General features: G+C 54.1%; 1 protein-coding gene across 2 annotated transcripts; it reads right to left on the bottom strand.

Moving 5' to 3' along the window:
* Nucleotides 1-3,638: 3,638 nt before the first annotated feature.
* On the bottom strand, nt 3,639-22,172 carry TMED8 (transmembrane p24 trafficking protein family member 8). 2 transcript variants are annotated; one of them, XM_069949918.1, is made up of 5 exons: nt 21,964-22,172; nt 11,119-11,999; nt 8,570-8,711; nt 6,149-6,199; nt 3,639-4,540 (listed from the first exon to the last, which is right to left on the bottom strand). In XM_069949918.1, the coding sequence occupies exons 1-5, from the start codon at nt 22,067-22,069 to the stop codon at nt 4,323-4,325; spliced, it is 1,398 nt and encodes a 465-aa protein (XP_069806019.1). In that variant the 5' UTR covers nt 22,070-22,172; the 3' UTR covers nt 3,639-4,322. The 2 variants fall into 2 exon arrangements, with proteins under 2 accessions (XP_069806019.1, XP_069806018.1); XM_069949917.1 differs by having other exon boundaries at nt 3,642-4,540; nt 5,903-6,199; nt 21,964-22,170.
* Nucleotides 22,173-22,225: the final 53 nt, after the last annotated feature.

Here is a 22,225-nt window from a genome sequence, read left to right as displayed (position 1 = left end):
TTCTCAGTGATGTCACTGATCTCTAGTGATGGATAGGCTGTATTCTCAGTGATGTCACTGATCTCTAGTGATGGATAGGCTGTATTCTCAGTGATGTCACTGATCTCTAGTGATGGATAGGCTGTATTCTCAGTGATGTCACCACTGATCTCTAGTGATGGATAAGCTGTACTGTCAGTCATGTCACTGATCTCTAGTGATGGATAGGCTGTATTCTCAGTGATGTCACCGCTGATCTCTAGTGATGGATAGGCTGTATTCTCAGTGATGTCACTGATCTCTAGTGATGGATAGGCTGTATTTTCAGTGATGTCACCGCTGATCTCTAGTGATGGATAGGCTGTATTCTCAGTGATGTCACCGATGATCTCTAGTGATGGATAGGCTGTATTCTCAGTGATGTCACCGCTGATCTCTAGTGATGGATAGGCTGTATTGTCAGTGATGTCACCACTGATCTCTAGTGATGGATAGGCTGTATTCTCAGTGATGTCACCGCTGATCTCTAGTGATGGATAGGCTGTATTCTCAGTGATGTCACTGATCTCTAGTGATGGATAGGCTGTATTTTCAGTGATGTCACCGCTGATCTCTAGTGATGGATAGGCTGTATTCTCAGTGATGTCACCGATGATCTCTAGTGATGGATAGGCTGTATTCTCAGTGATGTCACCGATGATCTCTAGTGATGGATAGGCTGTATTCTCAGTGATGTCACCTCTGATCTCTAGTGATGGATAGGCTGTATTCTCAGTGATGTCACCGATGATCTCTAGTGATGGATAGGCTGTATTCTCAGTGATGTCACTGATCTCTAGTGATGGATAGGCTGTATTCTCAGTGATGTCACTGATCTCTAGTGATGGATAGGCTGTATTCTCAGTGATGTCACCGCTGATCTCTAGTGATGGATAGGCTGTATTCTCACTGTTGTCACCGCTGATCTCTAGTGATGGATAGGCTGTATTCTCAGTGATGTCACTGATCTCTAGTGATGGATAGGCTGTATTCTCAGTGATGTCACTGATCTCTAGTGGTGGATAGGCTGTATTCTCAGTGATGTCACTGATCTCTAGTGATGGATAGGCTGTATTCTCAGTGATGTCACCGCTGATCTCTAGTGATGGATAGGCTGTATTCTCAGTGATGTCACCGCTGATCTCTAGTGGTGGATAGGCTGTATTCTCAGTGATGTCACTGATCTTTAGTGATGGATAGGCTGTATTCTCAGTGATGTCACTGATCTCTAGTGATGGATAGGCTGTATTCTCAGTGATGTCACCGCTGATCTCTAGTGATGAATATGCTGTATTCTCAGTGATGTCACCGCTGATCTCTAGTGATGGATAGGCTGTATTCTCAGTGATATCACTGATCTCTAGTGATGGATAGGCTGTATTCTCAGTGATGTCACCGCTGATCTCTAGTGATGGATAGGCTGTATTCTCAGTGATGTCACCGCTGATCTCTAGTGATGAATAGGCTGTATTCTCAGTGATGTCACTGATCTCTAGTGATGGATAGGCTGTATTCTCAGTGATGTCACCGCTGATCTCTAGTGATGGATAGGCTGTATTCTCGTTGATGTCACCGCTGATCTCTAGTGATGGATAGGCTGTATTCTCAGTGATGTCACTGATCTCTAGTGATGGATATGCTGTATTCTCAGTGATGTCACTGATCTCTTGTGATGGATAGGCTGTATTCTCAGTGATGTCACTGATCTCTAGTGATGGATAGGCTGTATTCTCAGTGATGTCACTGATCTCTAGTGATGGATAGGCTGTATTCTCAGTGATGTCACTGATCTCTAGTGATGGATAGGCTGTATTCTCAGTGATGTCACCGCTGATCTCTAGTGATGGATAGGCTGTATTCTCAGTGATGTCACCGCTGATCTCTAGTGATGGATAGGCTGTATTCTCAGTGATGTCACTGATCTCTAGTGATGGATATGCTGTATTCTCAGTGATGTCACTGATCTCTTGTGATGGATAGGCTGTATTCTCAGTGATGTCACTGATCTCTAGTGATGGATAGGCTGTATTCTCAGTGATGTCACTGATCTCTAGTGATGGATAGGCTGTATTCTCAGTGATGTCACTGATCTCTAGTGATGGATAGGCTGTATTCTCAGTGATGTCACCACTGATCTCTAGTGATGGATAAGCTGTACTGTCAGTCATGTCACTGATCTCTAGTGATGGATAGGCTGTATTCTCAGTGATGTCACTGATCTCTAGTGATGGATAGGCTGTATTCTCAGTGATGTCACCGCTGATCTCTAGTGATGGATAGGCTGTATTCTCAGTGATGTCACCGCTGATCTCTAGTGATGGATAGGCTGTATTCTCAGTGATGTCACCACTGATCTCTAGTGATGGATAGGCTGTATTCTCAGTGATGTTACCGCTGATCTCTAGTGATGGATAGGCTGTATTGTCAGTGATGTCACTGATCTCTACTGATGGATAGGCTGTATTCTCAGTGATGTCACTGATCTCTAGTGATGGATAGGCTGTATTCTCAGTGATGTCACTGATCTCTAGTGATGGATAGGCTGTATATGATGTCACCGCTGATCTCTAGTGATGGATAGGCTGTATTCTCAGTGATGTCACTGATCTCTAGTGATGGATAGGCTGTATTCTCAGTGATGTCACCGCTGATCTCTAGTGATGGATAGGCTGTATTCTCAGTGATGTCACCGCTGATCTCTAGTGATGGATAGGCTGTATTCTCAGTGATGTCACTGATCTCTAGTGATGGATAGGCTGTATTCTCAGTGATGTCACTGATCTCTAGTGATGGATAGGCTGTATTCTCAGTGATGTCACCGCTGATCTCTAGTGATGGATAGGCTGTATTCTCAGTGATGTCACCGCTGATCTCTAGTGATGGATAGGCTGTATTCTCAGTGATGTCACTGATCTCTAGTGATGGATAGGCTGTATTCTCAGTGATGTCACCGCTGATCTCTAGTGATGGATAGGCTGTATATGATGTGACCACTGATCTCTAGTGATGGATAGGCTGTATTCTCAGTGATGTCACCTCTGATCTCTAGTGATGGATAGGCTGTATTCTCAGTGATATCACTGATCTCTATTGATGGATAAGCTGTATTCTCAGTGATGTCACCGCTGATCTCTAGTGATGGATAGGCTGTATATGATGTGACCACTGATCTCTAGTGATGGATAGGCTGTATATGATGTGACCACTGATCTCTAGTGATGGATAGGCTGTATTCTCAGTGATGTCACCTCTGATCTCTAGTGATGGATAGGCTGTATTCTCAGTGATATCACTGATCTCTATTGATGGATAAGCTGTATTCTCAGTGATGTCACCGCTGATCTCTAGTGATGGATAGGCTGTATATGATGTGACCACTGATCTCTAGTGATGGATAGGCTGTATATGATGTCACCACTGATCTCTAGTGATGGATAGGCTGTATTCTCAGTGATATCACTGATCTGTATTGATGGATAAGCTGTATTCTCAGTGATGTCACCGCTGATCTCTAGTGATGGATAGGCTGTATATGATGTCACCACTGATCTCTAGTGATGGATAGGCTGTATTCTCAGTGATTTCGCAGCTGATCTCTGGTGATGGATAGGCTGTATTCTCAGTGATTTCGCAGCTGATCTCTAGTGATGGATAGGCTGTATTCTCAGTGATATCAATGATCTATAGTGCTGGCTAGGCTGTATTATGGTCCTAAAACCTGCAATCACTTTTCGTCTTTTATTCTTCTGCTGATGGATATACAATGGTAACTTGGACCCTAAAAAAGCTCAAGCAATAACCAATGAGAAAGTACACGATGTTCTGAAATAAAAGATATAACAAAACAATGAAAACTTGGAGAATCAGGTGACTGTTCTCTGTTATCTGTCATCTAATGACTTTTATCGGACAGTTTCTCTGGGGCCAGGGTTCATTGCCAGTCAGTGACTGGTTATATGTATGTAAGGTCGGCACCCAGCTGACAACAGAGAACAATACACTGGATGATCACAATAGAGATCCTGCCGTCCCTATTGTGGTCGTGGATCCTGATTGGCCCTGGACTATAATTCTTATCATATAGAAATAGAACTTTAGTAGAATCTGTACAGACATAGTAGATTGATGGATCGGAGTTAACCCTAAAGCTGCTGGGATCAGTCCACATTGTTCCTGAGTATATTATAATCCTCGGCTGCCTCGCCACAGGTGACCACACAACGCTGCAAGGATTGTAGGTAGAAACCTTACTGTGAGACACAGCTGCCATGTTGAGTGCGTGTAAACGAGACGCCGTCCACCCCTCAGCTGCTGTAATAGACGTGGAAGTAGAGAGTCTTGCTCCGTAGGAGCGAGTAGGAATTGTCCAGTTTTAGCAGATACACCCCTTCTCCCGGATACTCATGGCTTCCAGCCTGGACCTCTCGGTGACTGTCTCTTCGGTAAACTTGCATGATTTCCCCGTATCGACTGCGTAGTCGGTAAACCGACCCCCGCTCCACATCTCCCTCCCGGCTGTGCCCTGGAAAACAACAGGTCAAACCAGTCAGGACCCAAAAAGAAACCAGAAGGATCTGAGACCCCCAGTTTCAGCACCCCAGCCACAACAAGACCACTGCTGCTCTAGTACAATGTATGTAGTGATATGTGACCCCCAACGGACAGCACCTCCAGGCTACCTGGTGACAGGCACAGAGACACCTCCAGACTACCTGGTGACAGGCACAGAGACACCTCCAGATACACCTGGTGACAGGCACAGAGACACCTCCAGATACACCTGGTGACAGGCACAGAGACACCTCCAGATACACCTGGTGACAGGCACAGAGACACCTCCAGATACACCTGGTGACAGGCACAGAGACACCTCCAGATACACCTGGTGACAGGCACAGAGACACCTCCAGATACACCTGGTGACAGGCACAGAGACACCTCCAGATACACCTGGTGACAGGCACAGAGACACCTCCAGATACACCTGGTGACAGGCACAGAGACACCTCCAGATACACCTGGTGACAGGCACAGAGACACCTCCAGATACACCTGGTGACAGGCACAGAGACACCTCCAGATACACCTGGTGACAGGCACAGAGACACCTCCAGATACACCTGGTGACAGGCACAGAGACACCTCCAGTTACACCTGGTGACAGGCACAGAGACACCTCCAGGCTACCTGGTGACAGGCACAGAGACACCTCCAGATACACCTGGTGACAGGCACAGAGACACCTCCAGATACACCTGGTGACAGGCACAGAGACACCTCCAGATACACCTGGTGACAGGCACAGAGACACCTCCAGATACACCTGGTAACAGGCACAGAGACACCTCCAGATACACCTGGTGACAGGCACAGAGACACCTCCAGATACACCTGGTGACAGGCACAGAGACACCTCCAGTTACACCTGGTGACAGGCACAGAGACACCTCCAGATACACCTGGTGACAGGCACAGAGACACCTCCAGATACACCTGGTGACAGGCACAGAGACACCTCCAGATACACCTGGTGACAGGCACAGAGACACCTCCAGATACACCTGGTGACAGGCACAGAGACACCTCCAGATACACCTGGTGACAGGCACAGAGACACCTCCAGATACACCTGGTGACAGGCACAGAGACACCTCCAGATACACCTGGTGACAGGCACAGAGACACCTCCAGATACACCTGGTGACAGGCACAGAGACACCTCCAGATACACCTGGTGACAGGCACAGAGACACCTCCAGATACACCTGGTGACAGGCACAGAGACACCTCCAGATACACCTGGTGACAGGCACAGAGACACCTCCAGATACACCTGGTGACAGGCACAGAGACACCACCAGATACACCTGGTGAGGTAACTCACATGGACTCTCAGTTTCCTCCTCTTCCTCATCATCGCTGGACTCGCTGACCTGAAGAGTCACCGCTGTACTGGTAACCGAGGTCCAGTCAAAATATATCCCAAAACCTATGTCATAGTCATCCGTTGCGAACTCCCAGCACAGGCGCTTTCCATCTGGGTGTGTAGGTACGCGGACAGTCACCACCTCCCCCCTCCGTACGGTGAGCAGGCCGTGCTTCTCATTTGCCATCCGATGCTTGAACTCACGCAGGTTAGCGCTGGTCCAGGTGGTGGCTGGTTGTAGTGTTGGGGGGGGACCTGGAGAAGACACAACAGACGCATTAAAGGGGTCAGCCACTTTATAGTAAAATTCCTCAGTATACAGTATTAGGCTATGTTCACACTACGTAAGAGACCTCTGGCCGGATCATCTCAGCCGGTACTTAAGTTCCGGCCGGATTATCCTTTCGGCCGCAGAGCTCTGATGCGGGCGCATCAGCGTGCGCCCGCATCAGAGCTTCCCATAGCCCACAGTGAAGCGAGCGGCCGGAGCCGCTTGCTTCACTGTGTGAACTGACAGGTCTTTCTGCTGGCGGAATTCACTGAATTGTGGCTGCAGAAAACTGACATGTCAGTTGTTTGCGGCGGCGTATGGGATCCCGGCCGGAGCGTATACGATGTGTGTACGCTCCGGCCGGGATACCATAGAACAACAGGCATTGTTCCACCGCGGTAAAAGTACGGCCGTTGTTGCCATCGGCAGCAACGGTAGTACTTTTACGTAGTGTGAACATAGCCTGAGTAAGTGTACTCACTGTATATACTGACAGCAGCTCCCTGTGTACTCACTGTAGCTCCCTGTGTACTCACTGTATATACTGACAGCAGCTCCCTGTACTCACTGTATATACTGACAGCAGCTCCCTGTGTACTCACTGTATATAGTGACAGCAGCTCCCTGTGTACTCACTGTATATAGTGACAGCAGCTCCCTGTGTACTCACTGTATATAGTAACAGCAGCTCCCTGTACTCACTGTATATACTGACAGCAGCTCCCTGTGTACTCACTGTATATACTGACAGTAGCTCCCTGTGTATATACTGACAGCAGCTCCCTGTGTACTCACTGTATATACCGACAGCAGCTCCCTGTGTACTCACTGTATATACCGACAGCACCTCTCTGTGTACTCACTGTATATACTGACAGCAGCTCCCTGTGTACTCACTGTATATAGTGACAGCAGCTCCCTGTGTACTCACTGTATATACTGACAGCAGCTCCCTGTGTACTCACTGTATATAGTGACAGCAGCTCCCTGTACTCACTGTATATACTGACAGCAGCTCCCTGTGTACTGACTGTATATACTGACAGCAGCTCCCTGTACTGACTGTATATGCTGACAGCAGCTCCCTTTGTACTCACTGTATATACTGACAGCAGCAACCTGTGTACTCACTGTATATACTGACAGCAGCTCCCTGTACTCACTGTATATACTGACAGCAGCTCCCTGTGTACTCACTGTATATAGTGATAGCAGCTCCCTGTACTTACTGTATATAGTGATAGCGGCTCCCTGTGTACTCACTGTATATACTGACAGCAGCTCCCTGTACTTACTGTATATAGTGATAGCAGCTCCCTGTGTACTCACTGTATATAATGTATATACCTCATAGAGCAAATATCAGATTCCCCTCCTCCCGCCCCCCAGTGTCCACCATAGGCATATACAAGCTCAGTGGTGGATACTGGGGGGGGGGGGGGGGCTTGGTCACATGCTCCTCCATGTAAACAATCTTATGGTCAGAATTACCACAGAGCAGGACAGCACAGCCTGGAGGAGGGGAGTCTGATTTTAGCTCTATGAGGTACACAGGGAGCGGCTGTCAGTATATAGAGTGAGTACACAGGGAGCGGCTGTCAGTATATAGAGTGAGTACACAGGGAGCTGCTGTCAGTATATACAGTGAGTACACAGGGAGCTGCTGTCAGTATATACAGTGAGTACACAGGGAGCTGCTGTCAGTATATATAGTGAGTACAAGGAGCTGCTGTCAGTATATACAGTGAGTACACAGAAAGCTGCTGTCAGTATATACAGTGAGTACACAGGGAGCAGCTGTCAGTATATACAGTGAGTACACAGGGAGCTGCTGTCAGTATATACAGTGAGTACACAGGGAGCTGCTGCCACTATATACAGTGAGTACACAGGGAGCTGCTGTCAGTATATACAGTGAGTACAAGGAGCTGCTGTCAGTATATACAGTGAGTACAGGGAGCCGTTGTCAGTATATACAGTGAGTACACAGGGAGCTGCTGTCAGTATATACAGTGAGTACAGGGAGCCGTTGTCAGTATATACAGTGAGTACACAGGGAGCTGCTGTCAGTATATACAGTGAGTACAGGGAGCCGTTGTCAGTATATACAGTGAGTACACAGGGAGCTGTTGTCAGTATATACAGTGAGTACACAGGGAGCTGCTGTCAGTATATACAGTGAGTACAGGGAGCCGTTCTCAGTATATACAGTGAGTACACAGGGAGCTGTTGTCAGTATATACAGTGAGTACACTAATAATGTACACTGAACTATTTGACTATATACTGGCCAACCCCTTTAACGTCAGTATTACCCTCAGTGGCAGTCACATCCCTCCCATCCACCCACTCACCTTTCCCGTCAGTCACGCTGGAGTCCTCCAGGATGGGATCGGCCTTCACGATATCTATGGTGCCACTGGGCTCCGACTGAATCATCAGGACGTCATGAGGTGGAGGATCTGCCGACCCAAAGGACAGAAGAGCTTCCAGCTCCTTCAACACAGAACAGAGACAAACTAAGCGCAACAGGTGACCCAGCCACACCCCGAGACCCCCCAACTACAGCACTATGACATCACCCTGAGACCCCCCAACTACAGCACTATGACATCACCCCCGACACCCCCAACTACAGCACTATGACATCACCCCCGACACCCCCAACTACAGCACTATGACATCACCCCGAGACCCCCCAACTACAGCACTATGACATCACCCCGAGACCCCCCAACTACAGCACTATGACATCACCCCGAGACCCCCCAACTACAGCACTATGACATCCCCCCGAGACCCCCCAACTACAGCACTATGACATCACCCCCGACACCCCCAACTACAGCACTATGACATCACCCCGAGACCCCCCAACTAAAGCACTATGACATCACCCCGAGACCCCCCAACTACAGCACTATGACATCACCCCGAGACCTCCTAACTAAAGCACTATGACATCACCCCGAGACCCCCCAACTACAGCACTATGACATCACCCCGAGACCCCCCAACTACAGCACTATGACATCATCCCCGACACCCCCAACTACAGCACTATGACATCACCCCGAGACCCCCCAACTACAGCACTATGACATCACCCCGAGACCCCCCAACTACAGCACTATGACATCACCCCGAGACCCCCCAACTACAGCACTATGACATCACCCCGAGACCCCCCAACTACAGCACTATGACATCATCCCCGACACCCCCAACTACAGCACTATGACATCATCCCCGACACCCCCAACTACAGCACTATGACATCATCCCCGACACCCCCAACTACAGCACTATGACATCACCCCGAGACCCCCAACTACAGCACTATGACATCACCCCGAGACCCCCTAACTAAAGCACTATGACATCACCCCGAGACCCCCCAACTACAGCACTATGACATCACCCCGAGACCCCCCAACTACAGCACTATGACATCATCCCCGACAAACCCAACTACAGCACTATGACATCATCCCCGACAAACCCAACTACAGCACTATGACATCATCCCCGACACCCCCAACTACAGCACTATGACATCACCCCGAGACCCCCAACTACAGCACTATGACATTACCCCGAGACCCCTCAACTACAGCACTATGACATCATCCCCGACAAACCCAACTACAGCACTATGACATCATCCCCGACACCCCCAACTACAGCACTATGACATCACCCCGAGACCCCCCAACTACAGCACTATGACATCAGCCCCAACTACAGCACTATGACATCACTCCAACACCCCCCATCTACAGCACTATGACATCACCCTCGACAAGCCCATCTACAGCACTATGACATCAGCCCCAACTACAGCACTATGACATCAGTCCCAACTACAGCACTATGACATCAGCCCCAACTACAGCACTATGACATCAGTCCCAACTACAGCACTATGACATCAGTCCCAACTACAGCACTATGACATCATCCCCGACACCCCCAACTACAGCACTATGACATCATCCCCAACTACAGCACTATGACATCACTCCGACACCCCCAACTACAGCACTATGACATCACCCCAACACCCCCCATCTACAGCACTATGACTTCACCCTCGACAAACCCATCTACATCACTATGACATCACCCCCAACTACAGCACTATGACATCATCCCCGACACTCCCCAACTACAGCACTATGACATCATCCCTGACAAACCCAACTACAGCACTATGACATCACCCCCAACTAAAGCACTATGACATCACCCCGACAAACCCAACTACAGCACTATGACATCACCCCCGTCAAACCCAACTACAGCACTATGACATCACCCCCGTCAAACCCAACTACAGCACTATGACATCAGACCCAACTACAGCACTATGACATCACCCCCGACACCCCCAACTACAGCACTATGACATCACCCCCGACAAACCCAACTACAGCACTATGACATCACCCCGACACCCCCAACTACAGCACTATGACATCACCCCGAGACCCCCCAATTACAGCACTATGACATCACCCCGACACCCTCAACTACAGCACTATGACATCAGCCCCAACTACAGCACTATGACATCAGCCCCAACTACAGCACTATGACATCAGCCCCAACTACAGCACTATGACATTTCCCAACACCACTCAACTACAGCACTATGACATTTCCCAACACCACTCAACTACAGCACTATGACATCATGCCTGACACACTACAGCTCCGCCTATGACTATATCAGCCCAGAACACTACAGCTCCGCCTACCACTATGATATCAGCCCACAACACAGCTCCACCTACCAACAGTGGCAGTGTCAGATCAGTGGCTTTTACTATCAGGTATCCACAGGATCCCAACCTACATAACTGGTCACCCCTACAGATCACCTACTACCATATGACCTCACCTTGTCCAGAGCTGTCTTGGTGGGTTCAGCCGGTGGCTCAATGGATGTAGGTTTGGTTGTCATCACAGATTTATTACCTGGCTTACTTTTCATGACATCAGTGTCAACACTGCCAGCAATACAGTAGGTGACATCAGGGTCAGGACTGCCTGGAGTAATTTTCGTGACATCAGTGTCAGCACTGCCTGCAGTAGGTTGGGTGACATCAGTGGTAGCACTGCCTGCAGTAGGTTGGGTGACATCAGTGGCAGCACTGCCTGCAGTAGGTTGGGTGACATCAGTGGCAGCACTGCCTGCAGTAGGTTGGGTGACATCAGTGGCAGCACTGCCTGCAGTAGGTTTGGTGACATCAGTGGCAGCACTGCCTGCAGTAGGTTTGGTGACATCAGTGGCAGCACTGCCTACGGTGGTTTTGATGACATGGGTGGCAGCAGTGTCTGCATTAGGTATGGTGACATCAGTGTCAGAACTGCCTGAAGTAGGTTTGGTGACTTCAGTGGCAGCACTGCCTGCAGTAGGTTTGGTGACTTCAGTGGCAGCACTGCCTGCAATAGTTTGGATAACTTCAGTGGCAGCACTGCCTGCAGTAGGTTGGGTAACTTCAGTGGCAGCACTGCCTGCAGTAGGTTGGGTAACTTCAGTGGCAGCACTGCCTGCAGTAGGTTGGGTGACTTTAGTGGCAGCACTGCCTGCAGTAGGTTGGGTGACTTCGGTGGCAGCACTGCCTGCAGTAGTGTTAGTGGGAACTCCATTTTTGGTGGGCTCTGTCCTCATGGCTTCCTCTCCCACCCTCGGGCAGTGTGGTGGTCTTCCATCAGATGGGGACTCCAGGAGGCTGTACACTGGGGCTCCTGAATCGTTTCGACTCACAGCTCCATCACCTATGGGGAAAAAAACTCCATGGTGGTGGGGTGTCCACACTGGTGGAATGTGTAACACCCCCCCCCCCCCCACTTACATTGTATGTTGGGGCCCCCCATGCTCTGACCTCTTATCTCTAAGTTCCTGGTCCAAAAACAGTAGCCCCGCCCCTTCTCGATCTCTACACAAGGATTGGACCCCTAGTTTCCTCCCGTGTGTGGCCCCAGCTCCTCTTGTGAGCAGCATCCCCTCTTCTTTGGGATCTCTATGGCCCCTACAGCAATTGTGTGTGGCCCCTGCTCTTCCGTACACAACTGTCGTCCCGCTAAGTGAGGCACCCCCCCATCACTCCTCCCACATGTGGCTTTCACTCTCCTTCACCCATGTGCGCCCCCTGCTCCACTCCTCCCGGTGTGGCCCCCACTCTGCTATTCCGCTCCTCCGCTTCTCCCATGTGCGCCCACCACTCCTCCTGCGTGCGGCCTCCGCTCCACCCCTCCCCCCACACTGTCCCTGCATACTGCCCCTGTTTCTTCCGTGTGTAGCCCCTGCTCCGCTCTTCCTGGCTGCAGCCTCCGCTCCACCCTTTGCACCACCCACTCCTCCTGTGTGCAGTCCCTGCTCCATTCTTCCTGTGTGCGGCCCCCAGTCCCACTGTGTGCAGCCTCCGCCCCACCCTTTGCACCCCCCCCCCACTCCTCCTGTGTGCAGTCCCTGCTCCGTTCTTCCTGTGTCAGGCCTCCGCCCCACCCCTTGCACCCCCCCCACTCCTCCTGCTTGCGGTCCCTGTTCCTCCCCTGTGCAGCTTCTGCTCCGTTCTTCCTGTGTGCGGCCTCCGCCCCACCCTTTGCACCCCCCCACTCCTCCTGTGTGCACCCTTCACTCCACCTCTCCTGTGTGTACCCTCCGCTTCACCCTGTGCGCCCCCACTCCTCCTGTGTGCACCCTCCGCTCCACCCCATGCGGCCCCTTTTCCTCCTGTGTGCAGTCACTGCTCCGTTCTTCCTGTGTGCGGCCTCCGCCCCACCCCTTGCACCCCTCCCCCACTCCTCCTGTGTGCACCCTCCGCTCCACCCCGTGCGGCCCCTTTTCCTCCTGTGTGCAGTCACTGCTCCATTCTTCCTGTGTGCGGCCTCCGCCCCACCCCTTTCACCCTTCCCCCACTCCTCCTGTGTGTACCCTCCGCCCCACCCCGTGCGCCCCCACTCCTGTGTGCACCCTCCGCTCCACCCCGTGCGGCCCCTTTTCCTCCTGTGTGCAGTCACTGCTCCATTCTTCCTGTGTGTGGCCTCCGCCCCACCCCTTGCACCCCCCCCCCCACTCCTCCTGTGTGCACCCTCCGCTCCACCCCGTGCGGCCCCTTTTCCTCCTGTGTGCAGTCACTGCTCCGTTCTTCCTGTGTGCAGCCTCCGCCCCACCCCTTGCACCCCTCCCCCACTCCTCCTGTGTGCAGTCCCTGCTCCGTTCTTCCTGTGTGCGGCCTCCGCCCCACCCCTTGCGCCCCCGCACTCCTCCTGCGTGCAGTCCCTGTTCCTCCCCTGTGCAGCTTCTGCTCCGTTCTTCCTGTGTGTGGCCTCCGCCCCACCCCTCCTGTGTGTACCCTCCGCTTCACCCTGTGCGCCCCCACTCCTCCTGTGTGCACCCTCCGCTCCACCCCGTGCGCCCCCTTTTCCTCCTGTGAGCAGCCGCTCCTCCTGTGTGCACCCTCCACTCCACCCCATGCGCCCCCTTTTCCTCCCGTGAGCAGCCGCTCCTCCTGTGTGCGGCCTCCGCTCCACCCCGTGCGCCCCCTTTTCCTCCTGTGAGCAGCCGCTCCTCCTGTGTGCGGCCTCCGCTCCACCCCGTGCGCCCCCTTTTCCTCCTGTGAGCAGCCGCTCCTCCTGTGTGCGGCCTCCGCTCCACCCCGTGCACCCCCTTTTCCTCCTGTGAGCAGCCGCTCCTCCTGTGTGCACCCTCCGCTCCACCCCGTGCACCCCCTTTTCCTCCTGTGAGCAGCCGCTCCTCCTGTGTGCGGCCTCCGCTCCACCCAGTGTTCCCCCCACTCCTCCTGCATGGTACAAACCACAGTATTCAATTACAGACATGCCAAAGAGCTTTTTGGAAGCTTAGAGATTCGGGGCCCCTGGGGCCACAATGCACATGATGTAAGTCTTGCACAGGGCACCTGGGTGCTATAAATAAGCAGCTCAGCTGCTACCTGTATACACTACGCCCAGGGGAGGATGAGAGTTATACCCCCTGACCCAGGGGAACAGGGGCAGCAGCTGAAGGAGGTTATTTATACACCAACAGTGAATGGGCCCCTACATGTAACACAGAGGCCACACACACAGCTAGGATACAGGGGCCCTGCACACACACACAGCTAGGCTACAGGGGCCCGCACACACACATACAAGGCTAGGCTACAGGGGCCACACACACAGCAGGGGCCCCGCACACACACAGCTACACTACAGGGGCCCGCACACACACATACAAGGCTAGGCTACAGGGGCCACACACACAGCTACACTACAGGGGCAACACACACAGCAACACTACAGGGGCAACACACACAGCTACAATACAGGGGCCACACACACAGCTACACTACAGGGGCCCTGCACACACACAGCTACACTACAGGGGCCCGCACACACACAGCTACACTACAGGGGCCCGCACACACACATACAAGGCTAGGTTACAGGGGCCCCGCACACACACAGCTACACTACAGGGGCCCGCACACACACCTACAAGGCTAGGCTACGGGGGCCACACACACAGCTACACTACAGGGGCCCTGCAAACACACAGCTACACTACAGGGGCCCTGCAAACACACAGCTACACTACAGGGGCCCGCACACACACAGCTACACTACAGGGGCCCGCACACACACATACAAGGCTAGGCTACAGGGGCCACACACACACACAGCTACACTACAGGGGCCCGCACACACACATACAAGGCTAGGCTACAGGGGCCACACACACACACACACAGCTACACTACAGGGGCCCCGCACACACACATACAAGGCTAGGCTACAGGGGCCACACACACACAGCTACACTACAGGGGCCCCGCACACACACAGCTACACTACAGGGGCCCGCACACACACAGCTACACTACAGGGGCCCGCACACACACAGCTACACTACAGGGGCCCGCACACACACATACAAGGCTAGGCTACAGGGGCCACACACACAGCTACACTACAGGGGCCCTGCAAACACACAGCTACACTACAGGGGCCCCGCAAACACACAGCTACACTACAGGGGCCCCGCACACACACAGCTACACTACAGGGGACTCGCACACACACAGCTACACTACAGGGGCCCGCACACACACATACAAGGCTAGGCTACAGGGGCCACACACACACAGCTACACTACAGGGGCCCGCACACACACAGCTACACTACAGGGGCCCACACACACACAGCTACACTACAGGGGCCCGCACATACACAGCTACACTACAGGGGCCCGCACACACACATACAAGGCTAGGCTACAGGGGCCACACACACACATACAAGGCTAGGCTACAGGGGCCACACACACACACAGCTACACTACAGGGGCCACACACACAGCTACACTACAGGGGCCACACACACAGCTACACTACAGGGGCCCGCACACACACAGCTACACTACAGGGGACTCGCACACACACAGCTACACTACAGGGGCCCGCACACACACATACAAGGCTAGGCTACAGGGGCCACACACACACAGCTACACTACAGGGGCCCGCACACACACAGCTACACTACAGGGGCCCCGCACACACACAGCTACACTACAGGGGCCCGCACACACACATACAAGGCTAGGCTACAGGGGCCACACACACAGCTACACTACAGGGGCCACACACACACATACAAGGCTAGGCTACAGGGGCCACACACACACACAGCTACACTACAGGGGCCACACACACAGCTACACTACAGGGGCCCGCACACACACAGCTACACTACAGGGGACTCGCACACACACATACAAGGCTAGGCTACAGGGGCCACACAGACAGCTACACTACAGGGGCCCTGCACACACACAGCTACACTACAGGGGCCCGCACACACACACATACAAGGCTAGGCTACAGGGGCCACACACACACACAGCTACACTACAGGGGCCTGCACACACACAGCTACACTACAGGGGCCCGCACACACACATACAAGGCTAGGCTACAGGGGCCACACACACAGCTACACTACAGGGGCCCTGCAAACACACAGCTACACTACAGGGGCCCGCACACACACATACAAGGCTAGGCTACAGGGGCCACACACACAGCTACACTACAGGGGCCCGCACACACACAGCTACACTACAGGGGCCCGCACACACACAGCTACACTACAGGGGACTCGCACACACACAGCTACACTACAGGGGCCCGCACACACACATACAAGGCTAGGCTACAGGGGCCACACACACACACAGCTACACTACAGGGGCCCGCACACACACAGCTACACTACAGGGGCCCGCACACACACAGCTACACTACAGGGGCCCGCACACACACACATACAAGGCTAGGCTACAGGGGCCACACACACAGCTACACTACAGGGGCCCTGCAAACACACAGCTACACTACAGGGGCCCGCACACACACATACAAGGCTAGGCTACAGGGGCCACACACACACACACACACAGCTACACTACAGGGGCCACACACACACAGCTACACTACAGGGGCGCCGCACACACACAGCTACACTACAGGGGCCCGCACACACACAGCTACACTACAGGGGCGCCGCACACACACAGCTACACTACAGGGGCGCCGCACACACACAGCTACACTACAGGGGCCCGCACACAAACATACAAGGCTAGGCTACAGGGGCCACACACACACAGCTACACTACAGGGGCCACACACACAGCTACACTACAGGGGCCCTGCAAACACACAGCTACACTACAGGGGCCCGCACACACACAGCTACACTACAGGGGACTCGCACACACACAGCTACACTACAGGGGCCCGCACACACACAGCTACACTACAGGGGACTCGCACACACACAGCTACACTACAGGGGACTCGCACACACACAGCTACACTACAGGGGCCCGCACACACACAGCTACACTACAGGGGCCCGCACACACACATACAAGGCTAGGCTACATGGGCCACACACACACACACAGCTACACTACAGGGGACCCGCGCACACACACAGCTACACTACAGGGGCCTCACATTATGTATACATGATGACTCTGGAGTCTCTGGAGATGGAACCATCCCGGAGGAAACACTGAGGATTTGAATAATTTTGAATAACAAATGGAAAATGTGCAGCAGCAACGATAGACGTTACCCAACACTAGACGTGTCACCTTACAGCCTGACATCACCCCAACACTAGACGTGTCACCTTACAGCCTGACATCACCCCAACACTAGACGTGTCACCCTACAGCCTGACATCACCCCAACACTAAACGTGTCACCCTACAGCCTGACATCACCCCAACACTAGACGTGTCACCCTACAGCCTGACATCACCCCAACACTAGACGTGTCACCCTACAGCCTGACATCACCCCAACACTAAACGTGTCACCCTACAGCCAGTCACTATGAGGTACACCTCTCTCCTGTCACTATGAGGTACACCCCCCCTCCTGTCACTATGAGGTACACCCCCCCTCCTGTCACTATGAGGTACACCCCCCCCTCCTGTCACTATGAGGTACACCCCCCCTCCTGTCACTATGAGGTACACCCCCCCTCCTGTCACTATGAGGTACACCCCCCCTCCTGTCACTATGAGGTACACCCCCCCCTCCTGTCACTATGAGGTACACCCCCCCCCTCCTGTCACTATGAGGTACACCCCCCCCCCTCCTGTCACTATGAGGTACACACCCCCCTCCTGTCACTATGAGGTACACCCCCCCCCCCTCCTGTCACTGAGGTACACCCTCCTCCTGTCACTATGAGGTACACCCCCCCTCCTCCTGTCACTATGAGGTACACCCCCCTCCTGTCACTATGAGGTACACCCCCTTCCTGTCACTATGAGGTACACCCCCCCTCGTCACTATGAGGTACACCCCCCCTCCTCCTGTCACTATGAGGTACACCCCCCTCCTGTCACTATGAGGTACACCCCCCCTCCTCCTGTCACTATGAGGTACACCCCCCTCCTGTCACTATGAGGTACACCCCCCTCCTCCTGTCACTATGAGGTACACCCCCCCCCTCCTGTCACTATGAGGTACACCCCCCCCCTCCTGTCACTATGAGGTACACCCCCCCTCCTCCTGTCACTATGAGGTACACCCCCCTCCTGTCACTATGAGGTACACCCCCCTCCTCCTGTCACTATGAGGTACACCCCCCCCTCCTGTCACTATGAGGTACACCCCCCCCTCCTGTCACTATGAGGTACACCACCTCCTGTCACTATGAGGTACACCCCCCCTCCTGTCACTATGAGGTACACCCCCTCCTGTCACTATGAGGTACACCCCCCCTCCTCCTGTCACTATGAGGTACACCCCCCTCCTGTCACTATGAGGTACACCCCCTCCTCCTGTCACTATGAGGTACACCCCCCCTCCTCCTGTCACTATGAGGTACACCCCCTCCTGTCACTATGAGGTACACCCCCTCCTCCTGTCACTATGAGGTACACCCCCCCGCCTCCTGTACACTATGAGGTACAAACCCCCGCCTGTCAGTCTATGAAGGTACAAACCCCCCCTCCTCCTGTCACGATGAGGTGACACCCCCCTCCGTGCATCTATGAGGTACACCCCCTCCTCCTGTCACTATGAGGTACACGCACCCCCCCCCCTCCTGTCACTATGAGGTACACCCCCCCTCCTCCTGTCACTATGAGGTACACCCCCTCCTCCTGTCACTATGAGGTACAACCCCACCCTCCTCCGTCACTAATGAAGTTACAAACCCCCTCCTCCTGTCACTATGAGGTACAAGCCCCCCCATCCTCCTGTCACTATGAGGATACCACCCCTACCTGTCACCTATGAGGTACACCCCCCCCCTCCTCCTGTCACTATGAGGTACACCCCCCCTGCCTCCTAGTCACTATGAGGTACAACCACCCCCTCCTGTCACTATGAAAAGGATGACACCCCCCTCCTCCTGGTCACTATGAGGTACACCCCCCTCCTGTCATATGAGGTACACCCCCCCTCCTGTCACTATGAGGTACACCCCCCCTCCTGTCACTATGAGGTACACCCCCCCTCCTCCTGTCACTATGAGGTACACCCCCTCCTCCTGTCACTATGAGGTACACCCCCCCTCCTCCTGTCACTATGAGGTACACCCCCCCTCCTGTCACTATGAGGTACACCCCCCCTCCTCCTGTCACTGAGGTACACTCCCCCTCCTCCTGTCACTATGAGGTACACCCCCCCTCCTGTCACTATGAGGTACACCCCCCCTCCTGTCACTATGAGGTACACCCCCCTCCTCCTGTCACTATGAGGTACACCCCCCCCTCCTGTCACTATGAGGTACACCCCCCCCTCCTCCTGTCACTATGAGGTACACCCCCCCCTCCTGTCACTATGAGGTACACCCAACCCTCCTGTCACTATGAGGTACACCCCCCCCTCCTGTCACTATGAGGTACACCCCCCCTCCTGTCACTATGAGGTACACCCCCCCCTCCTGTCACTATGAGGTACACCCCCCCTCCTGTCACTATGAGGTACACCCCCCCTCCTCATGTCACTATGAGGTACACCTCTCTCCTGTCACTGAGGTACACCCCCCCTCCTGTCACTGAGGTACACCCCCTCCTCCTGTCACTATGAGGTACACCCCCCCTCCTCCTGTCACTATGAGGTACACCCCCCCTCCTGTCACTATGAGATACACCCCCCCCCTCCTGTCACTATGAGGTACACCCCCCCTCCTGTCACTATGAGGTACACCCCCCCTCCTGTCACTGAGGTACACCCCCCCTCCTGTCACTGAGGTACACCCCCCCTCCTGTCACTATGAGGTACACCCCCCCTCCTGTCACTGAGGTACACCCCCCCCTCCTGTCACTATGAGGTACACCCCCCCCTCCTGTCACTATGAGGTACACCCCCCCCTCCTGTCACTATGAGGTACACCCCCCCTCCTGTCACTATATGGTACACCCCCCTCCTGTCACTATGAGGTACACCCCCCCCCTCCTGTCACTATGAGGTACACCCCTCCTGTCACTATGAGGTACACCCCCCCCCTCCTGTCACTATGAGGTACACCCCCCCTCCTGTCACTATGAGGTACACCCCCCCCTCCTGTCACTATGAGGTACACCCCCCCCCTCCTGTCACTATGAGGTACACCCCCTCCTGTCACTATGAGGTACACCCTCCTGTCACTATGAGGTACACCCCTCCTGTCCACTATGAGGTACACCCCCCTCCTCCTGTCACTATGAGGTACACCCCCCCTCCTCCTGTCACTATGAGGTACACCCCCCCTCCTCCTGTCACTATGAGGTACACCCCCCCTCCTCCTGTCACTATGAGGTACACCCCCCCTCCTGTCACTATGAGGTACACCCCTCCTGTCACTATGAGGTACACCCCCCCCCCTCCTGTCACTATGAGGTACACCCCCCCCCCTCCTGTCACTATGAGGTACACCCCCCCCCCTCCTGTCACTATGAGGTACACCCCTCCTGTCACTATGAGGTACACCCCCCCTCCTCCTGTCACTATGAGGTACACCCCCCCTCCTGTCACTATGAGGTACACCCCCCCCCCTCCTGTCACTATGAGGTACACCCCCCCCCCTCCTGTCACTGAGGTACACCCCTCCTGTCACTATGAGGTACACCCCCCCCCTCCTGTCACTATGAGGTACACCCCCCCCCCCTCCTGTCACTGAGGTACACCCCTCCTGTCACTATGAGGTACACCCCCCTCCTCCTGTCACTATGAGGTAACACCCCCCCCCCCTCATGTCACTATGAGGTACACCCCCCCCCTCCTGTCACTATGAGGTACACCCCTCCTGTCACTATGAGGTACACCCCTCCTGTCACTATGAGGTACACCCCTCCTGTCACTATGAGGTACACCCCCCCTCCTCCTGTCACTATGAGGTACACCCCCCCCCCTCCTGTCACTATGAGGTACACCCCTCCTGTCACTATGAGGTACACCCCCCCCCCTCCTGTCACTATGAGGTACACCCCCCCCCCCTCCTGTCACTATGAGGTACACCCCCCCCCTCCTGTCACTATGAGGTACACCCCCCCTCCTCCTGTCACTATGAGGTACACCCCCCCTCCTCCTGTCACTATGAGGTACACCCCCCCTCATGTCACTATGAGGTACACCCCCCCTCCTGTCACTATGAGGTACACCCCCACACCTCCTGTCACTATGAGGTACACCCCCCCTCCTGTCACTATGAGGTACACCCCCCCCCTCCTGTCACTATGAGGTACACCCTCCTGTCACTATGAGGTACACCCCCCCCTCTGTCACTATGAGGTACACCCCCCCCCTCCTGTCACTATGAGGTACACCCCCCCCCTCCTGTCACTATGAGGTACACCCCTCCTGTCACTATGAGGTACACCCCCCCCCCCTCCTGTCACTATGAGGTACACCCCCCCCCCCCTCATGTCACTATGAGGTACACCCCCCCCCCTCCTGTCACTGAGGTACACCCCTCCTGTCACTATGAGGTACACCCCCCCCCCTCCTGTCACTATGAGGTACACCCCCCCCCTCCTGTCACTGAGGTACACCCCTCCTGTCACTATGAGGTACACCCCCCCTCCTCCTGTCACTATGAGGTACACCCCCCCCCCCTCCTGTCACTATGAGGTACACCCCCCCCCTCCTGTCACTATGAGGTACACCTCTCTTCCGCACTGGTCGCCATGGGGTGCTCTCCCCACATACAGTGTCATGAGACTCTTACCTGTCGGGGCCCCGCTGACCTCCTCTCTTCCGGTCTCCTCGCCGTCAGCACCGTCGGCCCCGGAGAGCTCCCCGGTTACAGCTGCAGCATCCTGCGCCAGAGCCATCAGCCGCTTTCTCTGATTCGGACACGATCGTGGATCTCCGGAGGGGGGCGTGTCATCCGCGCAAAGGAAAAGCTAGCCCGCCAATCAGAGTCATGGACGTGTAGGGGCGGAGTTTGGGGACCAGTCGGTGCCGCGTCGGAAATTATCGAATGAATC

This window comes from Dendropsophus ebraccatus, chromosome 13, assembly GCF_027789765.1.
Source record: "Dendropsophus ebraccatus isolate aDenEbr1 chromosome 13, aDenEbr1.pat, whole genome shotgun sequence".
NCBI lineage: Eukaryota > Metazoa > Chordata > Amphibia > Anura > Hylidae > Dendropsophus > Dendropsophus ebraccatus.
This window is presented reverse-complemented; position numbering and strand designations above follow the sequence as displayed.

Coding starts and splice junctions, on each gene's coding strand:
- TMED8 (XM_069949917.1), bottom strand. CDS start 22,069: ATGGCTCTGGCGCAGGATGCTGCAGCTGTAACCGGGGAGCTCTCCGGG. Junction 8,712..11,118: donor CCAAGACAGCTCTGGACAAG/GTGAGGTCATAT, acceptor TCTGTGTTGAAG/GAGCTGGAAGCTCTTCTGTC. Junction 6,200..8,569: donor CAGCGTGACTGACGGGAAAG/GTGAGTGGGTGG, acceptor TGTCTTCTCCAG/GTCCCCCCCCAACACTACAA.